This window comes from Taudactylus pleione, unplaced genomic scaffold (genome assembly GCF_031769625.1).
Source record: "Taudactylus pleione unplaced genomic scaffold, aTauple2 ptg000015l, whole genome shotgun sequence".
NCBI lineage: Eukaryota > Metazoa > Chordata > Amphibia > Anura > Myobatrachidae > Taudactylus > Taudactylus pleione.
The window spans coordinates 11,802,321-11,817,336 of NW_028284417.1; the positions used below are offsets into that span (position 1 = coordinate 11,802,321).

At 44.8% G+C, this 15,016-nt stretch overlaps 1 protein-coding gene across 1 annotated transcript in view; it reads right to left on the reverse strand.

The window, feature by feature from the left end:
• Nucleotides 1-15,016, reverse strand: part of PHIP (PHIP subunit of CUL4-Ring ligase complex) — a 228,528-nt gene that overhangs the window by 190,486 nt on the left and 23,026 nt on the right. The window contains exons 5-6 of the mRNA XM_088471636.1: nt 11,782-11,932; nt 11,578-11,676 (exon numbers count right to left, since the gene is read on the reverse strand). Of these exons, the coding sequence (XP_088327762.1) occupies nt 11,578-11,676; nt 11,782-11,932 (250 nt within the window). The remainder of the gene's footprint in view (nt 1-11,577; nt 11,677-11,781; nt 11,933-15,016) is intronic.

The window sequence follows — 15,016 nt, forward strand, 5'->3', positions numbered from 1 at the left end:
ATCTGGCAGTGTAGCAATCCGTCGCTGAAACCACACGGACAAAGCAGACACATGAACCTTCAGAGAGGCCAGGCGTAAGCAGAGGTCCAAACCCGATTGAAGAAATTCCAAGATTCTGGAAACCCGGAACACCTGCGGATCATAGTTTCTGGATTCACACCACTGAAAATAAGTGCGCCACACCCTGTGGTAAATCCGCGCGGAAGCAGGCTTCCGTACCCTAAGCATGGTACCAATCACTGAACTGGAGAAACCCCTACACCTCAAGACGGCTGTCTCAAGAGCCACGCCGTCAAAGACAGCCGACCCAGATCCGGGTAAAGGCAGGGCCCCTGAGACAACAGGTCCCGACGCTGAGGAAGAAGGTACGGAGCGTCGATGGAGAGGCACCTCAGATCGGAGTACCAAGGACGTCTGGGCCACGCCGGAGCCACCAGCACGAGCGTGCCGCCGTCCTGCTTGAATTTCCGCAGAACCCGAGGAAGTAAGGATATCGGAGGAAACAGATACGCCAGGTGAAACGTCCATTTCACCGACAGAGCGTCTACCAGACAGGCGCCTGCGTCTCTTGTCCTTGACCCGTAAACGGGCAACTTGTGATTGTGACGGGAGGCCATCAAGTCCAGCTCCGGCAGCCCCCACCTGTCCACGAGTAGCTGAAACACCTCTGGGTGAAGCGACCATTCCCCGAGATGCACATCGTGACGGCTGAGGAAGTCCGCCTCCCAATTGAGGACTCCGGGAATGAAGACTGCCGAGATCGCTGGAACGTGACACTCCGCCCAAGCAAGAATGCAAGACACCTCCGACATTGCTGCCCGACTGCGAGTTCCCCCTTGGTGGTTGATGTACGCCACCGTGGTGGCGTTGTCGGACTGCACCTGAACCGCCCTTCCGTGAAGAGCGGGGCCGGACGACTGCAGGGCCCTGTACACAGCCCGCAGTTCCAGGATGTTGATGGGGAGAAGTGCTTCTTCCGCGGACCAACGACCCTGAAGCGATAATGAGCCGGTCACTGCCCCCCAACCCCGAAGACTGGCATCCGTCGTGAGTAGGACCCAGTCCGGGATCCAAAAGGGGCGCCCCTCGACCAGATGCGCCGTCTGAAGCCACCAAGCCAAAGACTGCCGAACCTCCGCGGACAACACCAGCATCTGAGAGCGGATCCGGTGAGGTAACCCGTTCCATTCCGATAGAATCAGCCCCTGCAGGGGCCGGGAATGGAACTGGGCAAATTCCACCATGTCGAATGTCGACACCATGGACCCCAGAACTCTCATAGCTGAATGGACCGACAGGCGGCAACTGCTCAGGCAACTGTGTATCCGCAGCTGCAGGGAGGAGACCTTCTCTGGAGTCAGGAAAATCCGCTGCTGACGAGAATCCAGCAGGGCTCCCAAATGAGCCATCCGCTGTGATGGAATCAGGGAGGACTTCTTCCAGTTTATCAACCACCCGTGTGCTTGAAGACAAGCAATGGTCAGGTGGAGATGTCGAAGAAGCACCTCCGGGGAGCTCGCCAGCAGCAGAAGATCGTCCAGGTACGGCAACAGACGTAGACCCTGACCCCGAAGGTGGGCAGCCATAACCACCATCACCTTGGTGAACACCCTCGGAGCCGTGGAAAGGCCAAAAGGCAACGCCCGAAATTGGTAGTGATGGTTCAGGATAGCAAACCTCAGATACCGCTGATGTGCCGGTGCTATGGGCACATGGAGATAGGCGTCCTGGATATCGAGGGAGACCATATAATCCCCGGGTTCCATCGCCAGAATGATGGAACGTAACGTTTCCATCCTGAACCTGGGAACTCTGAGGTATCTGTTCAGAGACTTCAAATTCAGGATAGGGCGATGAGAACCATTGGGTTTCTGTACCAGAAACAGAGTAGAATAGTACCCCGTCCCGCGCTGAGACTGCGGAACGGGAACAATGACGCCTGCTTGTAGCAAGGATTCTATAGCTACCTAAATCTGACCAGCTTTGGTCTTGTCCAGAGAAGGACTCGTACAGAAAAACTGGTGGGGCGGCCTGAACCGAAAAGACAGGGCGTACCCCTGAGAGACTACTTCTCGAACCCAGGCATCCGTGGTGGTATTGTGCCAACACTGGGCGAATTGGAGAAGTCGGCCTCCCACTCTGGGGTCCCCCAGAGAGAGGCCCGTCCCATCAGGCAGCAGGCTTATCCTCCTGCTTGGAAGAAGGGCGCCGAGCACTCCATGCCTGCTTCTTGGGCTTGGGTGCGGCCTTGGTCGCCGAATGTCTCGGGAAGGACTGGCCCTTGGCCTTACCCTGAACCCGAAAGGACCGAAAGGCAGAGCTCCTCACTTTAGCCGGCGCAGAGGCCGAAGGGAGAAAAGCCGACTTGGACTTAGCAAAAGTATCCACTATTCTGTCCAAATCCGGACCAAATAGTAAATCACCATTAAAAGGCAAGGCCTCCAGACCCTTTTTTGAATCTGCATCAGCCCTCCAGGACCTCAGCCACAGGGAGCGCCGAGCAGACACCGCTGCAGCCGACACCCTAGAAGTGAGCAGGCTGGCATCCAAAGACGCTTCCCCAATATAGGAAGCTGCATCCCGCATCTGTCCCACTAACGCTCTCTGGATATCCGGAGCCTCATCAGGAAAGGTATCCTCCAAGGCATTGGCCCATGCCTCAATGGCTTTAGCCACCCAGGAGATAGCCATGGACGGGCGAGCCACCGCCCCGGAAAGAGAATAAATGGACTTTAAACAAGTCTCCACCTTCCTGTCCGTGGGATCCTTCAAAGAGGAGATAGACGGCAATGGCAGCGTCGCGCTTTTGATCAAGCGGGTAACGTGGGAATCCACCGCCGGCTGAGTTTCCCATTTCCTGCAATGAGCTTCAGGAAAAGGATAGTTCGCCGCCAACCTCTTCTGTGGATGGAACCTCTTACTAGGTAATTGCCAGGCCGCCGCCATATGATCCGATAATTGATCAGACAGGGGGAACACAGTTGAGGTCACCTTGGCCTTTTTAAAATTAGGAAACTTCGACCTAGGAGCCGGCGCATCATCCTCAACATGTAGGATAGCCCGCACCGCCCTAACTAAGGCTGGAACATTAATGGAGGACTTAGCTTCCACCTCCTGCCCCATGACATCAGAGTCAGAGTCCTCATGGATTTCTCCATCATCTGAGGACACTTCCGAGTCCGACAACTGCGCAGCTAGTGAACTCACAACCGGACGTTTAGACACCCTTGGTGGCACATCACCTTGCAACATGGACTGAAACGCCGAGGATGAAGCCGCCAGACTCTGTACGGAGCTGGATAGAACATCCACCCAAGGCGGAGGAGCCGTCGGAGCAAAACTCTGCAAAGGCACTACAGACTGACGCGTCCCTGGGGAAGACTGCACATACACAGGCAGTCCCGAGTAAGGACCCACAGTCTGGGCCCCGGGGGAAGACCGCAACATTTGTGGAACCCTCGGGGAATGGGGGATGGTGGGCTGCGGTAACGCCCTAGAAGGGACCGCTGATGGGACCGATAACCGGTCCGCAATAGACGCCAGCACCTGTGAAAACATCGCCCAAGGAGGGTCCTGTGATACAGGGGGGTTGGAGGGGTCCGGTACCTGCTGGCACCGCCCGCACAGACCATCCTGAGATAAGTCCTCCCCATCAACTCCAGCAGCACAACGTCTGCAGGAAAATAGCACAGGAGCCACAGAGCGCTCAGTCTCCTCATCAGACATGATACCGTAAATCACAAGAAATAGGTATCACCAGAGGAATTACGGTTTTAACACCCGCGCACTCACCAGTATGCGACATAACAGCCCAGATATGGTACTGTGTAGCACACAACAGTATGTGACTGACCCCACAAATACGTGTTTTATATAAGTGAGGGTCTCAGAAAAACGCCCTTCCCCCACACACCTGCCGGGCCGTAGGAGAAGGAAAGGGATAGTTATAAGCTGACAGTAAGGAGAATAAGTCACAGACAGGCAGCACTAGCAATAGTCACATACAATGCAGAAAAGTTAGTACTCACTGCACCTTCCGCTACAATCAACCGCCCAGATTCAGTGTCTGGGAGGGCTATAGCGCTGTGTACACTGTCCTTTTGCAGGGGAGAGGTACACAGGGGGACCGGTCCACTTGATACCGCCTGGGAGTCTGCGATGTGCCAGTAAAGATGGCCGCCGGAGACCTCAGAGGAGGAGTGGCCGAGAGATAAGAGCAGCTCAGCGACGCCAGACTGCTTGTTGAAAGGCGCGCTGAGCTGAGGGGAGGAGCCGCTAGACAGGGAAGGCTGCCTCCCCTGGCTAGCAATTAACCCCTGGGTTGCCGGTCCCGCTACCAGCCGGATACCCTGGTGGTCTAGCGGACACGCGGGGTATTCCTCAATTGAGGGGGAGCCCGCCGCCGCCGCTAGCGCCTCCGGTCTGTCCCCAGAGACCGGAGGCTCCTGACTGCATTGAAGTATCCGCGGCCCGCCACACGCGGCTACCCGCGGCTTACCTGATCCCCGTCGCGTCCGGCAGCAGTCAAGGGAGTCCCCAGAGCCCGGCTAGTACAGGCTCTGGGGTCCCGCCGCGATCCCCAGAGCTGTACTGGCGTCGCGGCGCCAGCGGGGAGAAGGAGCGGCAGCGTGGACGTCCTAAAGGACAGTCTGATGCTGCCGCTCTAACAGTGTAAAAAAAGTAGAAAAAAATAAAAAATTTCTCTTTTAAAATAAAGCTTAGGGGCTGCTCCTGCAGCCCCACTGCGACAGGGTGACCCGACTCCGGCCGGGCACCAACTAAAACTGAGGTGCCTGTGGCCGGGGCGGGGTATAGAGGAGGACGGACCCAAGTGCATCCTGGGAGCAGCAAAGCTTTAACTGCGTGGTGCCCGTGGATCCAGATCCAGCTATACCCCAAGGTCAACCCTGTGGACCCCCTATGGACCCTGAAGTAGAAACGGGCGTTTTATGGTTGTGCATAATTAAAACAGCAGCGTCATTGATCACGTCACTGGGTTATTTTATAGCCAGAACTGCTCGCAAGATTGTGGTAGCAAAAACCAATCACAAGAATAGCGAGCAGTTCATATGCTGGTCGATGTACTCGATTAATCTAATAAATAGCGGACATGACGAAGGATGCGAGCGGCCAGGGGGCGTATTTATCCAAAAAACGACCGCAAGTTTTGTTCGCTCGTTCAGACCTAGAGGCGTGAACAGACCGCAAAGAGCGAACGGTTCATTTGAATAGCCACCCCTATTTTCTGGACGAGCGAGCGCTAATTGCGTCCGGCTCTGAATCAGGCCCTGTGTACAAAGCAACCACGAGTATGTATAGATACTAACAGGGAGCAATATACTGGTCCTGTTTTAGGTTTATATAAGCTGCAGGAACCAGTTGCCAAAATATATGTGACAGACCTCAGAAATTATATATAATTTTCTCGGGTATGAGCTACCCTAACACCACCTGTGTTAGGGCAGTATGAGAGAGAGTATAGCCATAAGCTGACAGATAGAAAAAAAAAGATAGATAGCGCTAGCACAAGTCACATACAGTGCAGGAAAGACGCTGCGAAGCAGCTCTTTACTCAACTACACAAACGCAGTGTCTAGTAGGAATTAGCGCTACATACGCTGACCGTGGGGAGAGATATGCAGGGGGAGCGGACCACGCGCTGCCCTGGGAGAACTGCGACTGCACCTTAGAAAATGGCTGCTGGAGACCTCAGGGGGGGCATGTCCGGAGCAGTTCAGGGAAGCCAGACCGCAGTGGAAAGGCACGCTGAGCTGAGGGGAAGCAGCCGCTTAAATAGGGAAGCTGTCTCCCCTGGCCAGTTATGAACCCCTGGGACGCTGGTTTCCCACACCAATATGTCCCTGGTGGTCAAGTGGAGCGCGATGGCCAGAGCCTGCGTCCACACCCAGCACCTCTGGTCTGTCCTGTAAAGGGGCCTATCCATTAGCAGATCTTTCTCTACGATGAAAGAGAAGATTTATCCCTGGAAAATACCTGGGGCTGCAGTGACAGATATCCGTCATGTAAATGACGGATTTTTGCGAACGACCAACGATATTGCATGGCATCATTCAGGGAATGGATTTTGTTTTATGTTTATTAATTTTCATTAAAAATATTGTTCGTGGCTTACCGCTTATAAACTGACAGATATTTCTAATATCTGTCAGCGATAATTGACCAACAAGTTGGAGACACGAAAGAATTTGTCGACTGCAGGGGAGCGCGCATCTGTCATCGTTCAAGGCCTATCCATGACAGATAAATTGAACAACTGAACGATATATCGGTCATCGTTCAAATTTATCTACTAATGGATAGGCCCCTTTAGACCAGAGGTATCGACTGCCCTTACACGAGGGTCACCGCGATTTATCTACTAATGGATAGGCCCCTTTAGACCAGAGGTATCGACTGCCCTTACACGAGGGTCACCGCGATAGGCGACCCGCCTTACCTGTCCCCTGATGTCCAGATGCAGTCTGGGTCCTCTCCTGGGGGCCCTGGCTAGCGCTGACCACCGGAACGCCCGACGAGATCCCCAGATCAGTACTGGTGTCGGGGCACCAGAGGGGTGATGGAGCAGCAGCGCAGACTTCCCTCGGACAGTCTGCTGCTGCGCGCTGTATTCTTTTTGTAAAAGTAAAAAAAGAACTAAGCTTTAGGGGCTGGTGAACAGCCTCCCTGCAAAATAATGACCCGACTCCGGCCAGGCACCAACGAAACTAAGGTGCCTCTGGTTTGGAGTATAGGGAGAGTGGACCCAATGCATCCTGGGAGCTGAAAAGCTTTAAATGCGTGGTGCCCGGATTGGTTCCCATCATCATGAAACTTCATCAACAAAACACACATCTCATAAGCATATGAAGCATAGTAAGCAACTAATATGCGATCTTATACAGTAAACAAAGATTATAAAGGCTAAAAACTATAAGTACCCAACTAATCTCTATAGAACATATAAATAATAAGGAAAAGCATTGTAGACAATCTAATCTGAGACAATATAGTAACCTTATGATATGTTTATATTGTGGTCTCAGTAATATATTGGTAGCTATAATAAGGCTATACATCACTCTTATCCATAATAATAATACAGAAAGTAATTCCCATCAAAAAGAACATCAAGAAAATTACATCAAAATACAAGTTATATCTACTCATATGAGAAACTAAAATTGACAATATACTGACCTAACCCAGGAGAACAGAAAATATGAGGGGTAAAAAAAAAAACAGCAAACATACAATTATGTAAAGTAATTATGTAAAGTAATGGAATCCTGTATGTTCATTCAGTCCCTTGGGAACAAGGGTCCCTAAATCATATATCCGTTTACTTTCCGCCTGTAATAATTTCAGACCTCGATTCCCACTACGGATAGATAAAAGGATATGATCAACCATTCTACAGTGAAGTGATGACAAGGAGTGTCAGGCATTGCAAAAATGTCTAGCGACGGGTTGGTCACTATTGCCGGTATTCAAAGCACTGCTAATCGCGGACCTGTGGGCTGCCATACGCTCTTTAAACGAGCGTTTGGTCTTACCTATATACGACAACCCACAGTTGCAAAGGATTTGATATACCACAAATTTAGAAGTACATGTTAATCTATGGCCAATGTGGTGTACCTTACCAGAGTGGGGGTGATGAAAAGTATCCCCTGAGATCAAAAAAACGCAGGTAGTACAAGAGCATCTGTAGCAGCCATTCTTACCTTTCTGAAAATTGCCTTTAGATGTCTCTTTAGCACTAGTTATAACTGTCTTAACTAAACCACACTTTTAACTGGCCATCAATTTAAACTGTTGTAAACCCAAATTACCATCGGTTTGTATCATAGGCCATACGCCTTACTCACAGGGTTATATTGCATAACCCATGGAAACAGTGGTGTCTGAGACCTATTACTACCACTAGTCAATAGCTCATCCCTATCCAAATCCAGCACTTTACGTTTAGCTTCCATAAGTTATTCCCAACTATATCCTCTCAAAAAATTTAGTCATCATGGAGTTCATTTGAGACTCCGCTAATTGAGGATCTGATGTAATTCTCTTTATACAGAGAAGTTGTGAATAAAGGAGTCCTCTCTTTAAGAGATCTGAATGGAAACTATGATTGTGTAAAAGATTATTATGGTCAGTGGGATTCGAATAAAGTGATGTTTCAAGAAGACAGTTTTTAATTGAGATCTGAACATCTAGAAAATTAACCGTGGCATCGCTAATAGTATGTTAATTTTACAGAATGGTTTCTGATATTATGATTAATAACTTTTTCAAAAGCTTCCGTACTGCCTCTCCAAAAGATCGTCTATAAAGCATGTAGAATACACAATATTGTTAGAAATGCCTATATCCATGAAGAATATAAATATGTTGACATACAATGGGGCCACACTGGACCCCATCGCACAGCCAACACACAAAAAGGAAAAAAGTTTTTTGTGACAATCTCAGTTAATGAAGACATAACCAAATCTATACACAGACCTGTGCATAAAAGGATGGTCTTTCAAAAAAATTTGAATAATACTCAAACCCATACTGTGTGGGATCACTGTGTATAAATAGGCCACATCAACACTACAAAGCCAAATGCTATCTTCCTATGTAGGTAAATCCTTCAACTGTTGTAACAAAAACTAAGTGTCCAACAAATATCGCGGATGAGATTTAATACAAGGTTGAAACAAACTGTCCAAATAAACAGCCACAGGTTGATATAATGAATTTGTTGCTGCAATTATAGGACGTCCTGGGGGATGTTGTAAAGATTTGTGCACTTTCGGAATGGTGTACATTATTGGTACTATGGGATAAGCGGGTATTAGTGCTTCCATTAGATTGGAAGGAATTAATTTATCATCCACTGCTTTTTGTAATATAGTGGTGAGAGATTATTTGAAGACATTAGATGGATCCCCGTCCAAAGCAAGGTATCATTCAACTGACGTTGTATTTCTATTAAATAATCAGAAGTATTTAATATTACCAATGCACCCCCTTTATCTGCTAGCCAGAAAACCAGATCTTTATTATCAGCCAGCTTTTTAAGTGCCTGATGTTCAAGACTGCTAAAATTGCTTCTAACAGGTATAGTCATTGTAAGATGTGAATTGACTTCCTGGTCAAGTAATCGCATAAATGTTTTAATAGAAGCGTTTGCTGAGGGGAGGTCAAATGAAGATTTAGGTATTACTTTTTTTTTTTTTTAGGGCCGATGGAATTCCGAAAGTGCACAAATGTTTACAACATCCCCCAGGACATCCTATAATTGCAGCAACAAATTCATTACATCAACCTGTGGCTGTTTATTTGGACAGTTTGTTTCAACCTTGTATTCAATCACATCCGCGATATTTGTTGGACACTTCCTCTTTGTTACAACAGTTGAAGGATTTACCTACATTGGAAGATAACATTTGGCTTTGTAGTGTTGCTGTGACCAATTTATACACAGTATGGGTTTGAGTATTATTCAACATATTTTTGAAAGACCATCCTTTTATACACAGGTCCGTGTATAGATTTGGTTATGTCTTTATTAACGGAGATTCTCATAAAAAAGAAAAATTCTTTTTGACGGGAGATTCTACCTCCAGTGTGTTGGCTGAGCGATGGGGTCCAGTCTGGCCCCATCATGCGCCAACATATTTATGTTCGAAGTGGAGCGTGAAATATACTTTATGGATATAGGGATTTCTAACAATACTGTGTATTATACACGCTTTATAGACAACCTCTTGATCTACTGGAGAGGCAGTAAGGAAGCTTTTGAAAAAGTTATTAATGATCATATCAGAAACCATCCTGTAAAATTAACATACTATTAGCGATGCCATGGTTAATTTTCTAGATGTTCAGATCTCAATTAAAAACGGTCTTCTTGAAACATCACTTTAATCAAAGCCCATTGACCGTAATTATCTTTTACACAATCACACAGTTTCCATCCAGAACCCTTATAGAGAGGACTCCCTTATTCACAACTTCTCTGTATAAAGAGAATTACATCAGATCCTCAATTAGCGGAGTTTCAAAAAATGTAGTTATCATGGAATTTATTTGAGAGAGGATATAGTTGGGAATAACTTATGGAAGCTAAACTTAAAATGTTGGATTTGGATAGGGATGAGTTATGAGCTATTGACTAGTGGTAGTAATGGGTCTCAGACACCACTGTTTCCATGGGTTATGCAATATAACACTGTGAGTAAGGCTATTAATTAAACAGCAAAAAAAATGATGGCCTATGATACACACAGATGGTGATTTGGGTTTACAACGGGTTAAATTGACGGCCAGTTACAAGCGTGGTCGTAATTTAAGAGATCGTTTAGTTAAGACAGTTATAACTATAGTGCTAAAGAGACATCTAAAGACAATTTTCTGAAAGGTAAGAATGGGTGCTACAGATGTTCTTGTACTACCTTCGTTTTTTTGATCTCAGGGGATACTTTTAATCACCCCCACTCTAGCACTACATCTGTGCTCCTGGGTTAGGTCAGTATAGTCTGAATATTGTCAATTTTAGTTTCTCATATGAGTAGATATAACTTGTATTATGATGTCATTTTCTTGATATGTTCTTTTTGATGGGAATTACTTTCTGTATTATTATGGATAAGAATGATGTATAGCCTTATTATAGCTACCTATATATTTATTACTGAGACCACAATATAAACATATCATAAGGTTACTATATTATCTCATATTAGACTGTCTACAATGCTTTTCCTTATTAATTATATGTTCTATAGAGATTAGTTGGGTACTTATAGTTTAGCCTTTATAATCTTTGTTTACTGTATAAGATCGCATATTAGTTGCTTATGAGATGTGTGTTTTGTTGATAAAGTTTCATGTTGATTAGTTGTTATGGTGATGGGCTGCCACTAGTGACTAATCGTGTGCGATTACATCATAATTTATGCGCAAAGTCATGGGATAGATGCTAGTTTCGTGTAGGACCCCACGAGTCTGGCGAAGTGCAGCACCAGGCTCGATGTGGCATCAGTTCTGCAAGGGGACACTAGACCTCTGGAGAAATGTTGACCCATGCCATCTGGATAACTTCCCACATTTTAAAAATTCAAAACCTCTAATACAGCAGAAACAACTCTCATCTCATGCAAAAATCTTGCCATGACACACAAATCTTTAACTGCCAAAGCAATTAAGCACGTGCCCATCAGAATCGCTCACAGTCAATCACAAGCTGTGTCGAAGCGCTTGAGTCCATCACCATTCAGACCTTACACATGTTTTGACCACCTGCAAATACAGCTCAGGCATATACAGCTGTGTCCTGGTCTGCATTTGTTTGCAATGATCCAAACAGGCCCTTAGTGTACTCTGCCTACGTCTCACTTCCTTAATTGCTAGTGGGCAAAAGGGCCAGAAACAAGCAAATTCACATATGCATGCGACTGCTCTTTTGGTTACAGAATGTGATGCAAGCTATGCTAAATAAACTGGTATAGCTCTCACTTTGCAACAGCCATTTTATGTAAGTACTATGTTCAGATTAGATGTGTGCGGTATTTCTCACAATACACTTACCTATACTTGATGGGTTTCCATAATTTATTGGCGACTCTGGGGGTCTTCCACAGTGTAAAGCTGCAAGAGCCGAACCCTTCCAAACAACATGTTTGCAGCCTAAGTAAAGAAATGACAAAAAAAAAAGCAGACAAACCCTTACTTAAAGTAAATTTGAATTAAAACATTAGGTAAATTAATACTAATGTTTTAAAGTGGTCATACTTTTATTTGTGCGAAGCAGAGATTGGCGGCCTGCTCCCAATAGTGTAAGCACTCCAGGGACACTTTGTGGAATGTCTCGCTCGAGGAGTGGTCCTACCCTTCGGCATATTTGCAGTAAATGGTCAGGTGCCAAGTGACGGTAATATTTTACCTAAAGAAACAAAGATATGCTTAGAGACTACACAGTTTTACTTATGTTACTTTATGAGCTGCAGAACAGCATGTACAAGCAAACCAGTCCTACTGTCCTTAAGCTGCTGTCAATGATCTGTTTATTTGGTGCTCATAAATATGGCAGCTAACTTTTTATGGTAAATATTTCAGGAACCTATCAGACCACTGAAATACTTTTTTAATAATAAAAAAAAATACTAACATGAAAAACAAGCTGTAATACTAAAGAGATATTTAAAAAAAAAAATTCTAAATGCTGTTTTTCAAGCATCAGTAGATAAGCTTCAGGAACAGTAAGTGCTCGTTCACACCTATTCATTTCTAATGCTCTAATAAATGCACGAAAACTGCAAAAAAATGTGCAATACATGAAAAGCATACAGAAACATTAAAATGCATTATTAAAGTGTTCATTTGTTTTATTTATTTTCAAGTGACTTGTTATGTGTAGATTTTGGATGAAAACAGATTTTTCAACCTTTTTTTTTTTTTTTTTAAAAACAGATACAAAATTTTAAAAAGAAACATCAGTGCACATGCTATAGAAACACAAGGTATCACTAATGGTGCTGTTAAATGGATCAAATTTAGAGTAAAGCATGTACAGTATGTAAAGAAAATTGACCAGTCAACCATTAATAATTATGTTTGTGTGCTATGGTCGCAAACCACAAACAAGAGAAAAAAATATATATATATATCATCGGGCTGTGGTAGGTAAGAGTCACACCATTCAGAATCAAGAAAGATAATCAAAATGTAAAACAAATCAGCCGTGATTATAAAATGTGCATCATTTTTTTTTTCAATAAGAAACATATAGCCTACCAAAAAAAAAAAAATAATAATATATGTACAATGAACCTATAAGCATTGAACCACGGAGATCCTTAAATAATACAGATTGTGTTGAATTATCATACATTGCAGATATTTCCTGGTTTAAAGGAACTAGATTTGTATGTCAAATATGCAAAGGGTGGAGAAACCACTTCTAAGCAATAAACTATAAAAATGTAAGATCCCTGGTTCCAAAACTTTTTCAAATCACGGCACCCTAGAGAGTATCAGCAATGTTTTCTATGGCACCCCTGGGCCAAAAAAGTTTCTTATTGAGAAATTCAGCAAAAATTAAATGAGAAAAATTGTGCTTATATGTCACCCATAGGTGTTATTATTGTATAAACTGAACAGAGTTTGTATGCAGACCATTGCAGCTCAGGAGCGCTTGTGAGCCAGAAACAGGGAGCTGAATCATCAGCTGCTGCGAGATGTGCGCAGCTGCTTCGGCCTCAGACGTGTGCGTACTCATGGCATCCAGTGGAAGACAACCACTTCTAGAAAGTGATGTGGTCCAATTTTCAGTAAAATGTGTGGCAAATATGTTTTGCATAAAGTCATTGGAGCTCCCAAAATGGAAATTAAGATATCAGGCTAGTGAAAGCAATAGCTATAAAGTACTAAATCAATTTCCTCATAGGTGAATGAATGTCACCATATGTATTTTTTAAGTATATTACTGGTTTAATGCTTATAGGTTAATTGTGAATATGTTTGTTTTAGTTTATATGTTATCTAATTGAATAAGTTGCTTTTTATATTCAGAACACGGCTGATTGTGTACATTTGATATATTTCATGTGTGAATATTTCCTACCTCAGTGTGAAATATTTGTATCACTAAACTACTAATACTACATGTAAAACAGGCAATATTATTCTGCATCAAATAAAAAAGATCCTTGTCATTTTATTTACTGGATTTAAAAATTTCTTACACAAGTGAGTGTGCTTCTTAATACAAATAGGAACAGCATGATAGACTGTGGAATGGGTATGATATTCCGACACTTGTGATGTCGGCTGTCACTATACAGACAGCGGCATCCCGATGGGGACAACCCCTGACCTATTTACCCCCTAAACCTCGTTACCTGTACCCCGAAATCTAACCCTCCCCCACCCTAACCTCGCCCCTTAGTGCCTAACCCTAACCTCGCACCTTAGTGCCTGAGCCTAACACACACCCCCCCCCCCTTCTAGGCCCTAACCTCCCCCCCCTCCCGCAGCCTAAACCTAAGTCCTCCCGGGACACCTAAACCTAACCCTCCCCCCTCTGGGACCTACACGGCCCCGCTATACTTACGTTCGGAATGCCGGTTGTCGGGATTGCAGTGTCGGCATCTCCAGCCATGTCGGGATCCCAGGTGTCGGTATATTAACCGCATCCCTGTGGAATGCCTGTCTTGATTTACATGCATTTTTTAATGGGTTCTCCAAACTAAAAAATCTGTACAGTACCAAGGACAAAATAAAGTAGTATTACTTCACCTTTAGCACCACAACCTGGTAAACAGCTGGTGACCAAGAATAGAGAATATAGATAATATAGTGGAAACCAGCAGAAGAGAAGAAATTGTATATTGATTAAAGGGGACCTCAAATCCTATCGACTTACAAAAGTAAAACTTAAATTATTTCAGGATAGATTTTGATATCTAAAAACTAATAATGTTTACCAAAGATAATTTTCTAAAATGCAAAAGCTTTAATATTGCTACAAGTTTCAAACAAGTCTTAGGAACGTAGAAAAATGTGGCTAGTATTCATTAAATGTCTGACAGCTGCAGAAAACAGGATATTTATACTTCCATTAAATCATTTTTCTTCTATTGGGGGACACTAGACCCTTAGGACATAAGTCGGTGTTCCCCAAACTCATTCCTCAGGGAGCACTAACAGTGCATGTTTTCCAGGTCTCCTCACAGAATCACAAGTTAAATAATTAGCTCCACCTATGGATCTTTTGAAATGTGTCAAGGTGCATATCCACTAGACGATGTAATGAATGTTTAAACGATAACGTTATTGTTCAAACGTTCATTATATTGTGCAGTGGACATTGAGCCCACACTGAACGATATATCGTTCAGTGCCAAAACCCTCCCTCATCCCCGTACTTGCAGAACCTGACAATATCGTCAGGTTGCCCTGTAAGTATGGGCAATGAGCAACGTCGTCAACAACCAGCAGGAGTGCGCATCGCTGGTAGTTGACAGCA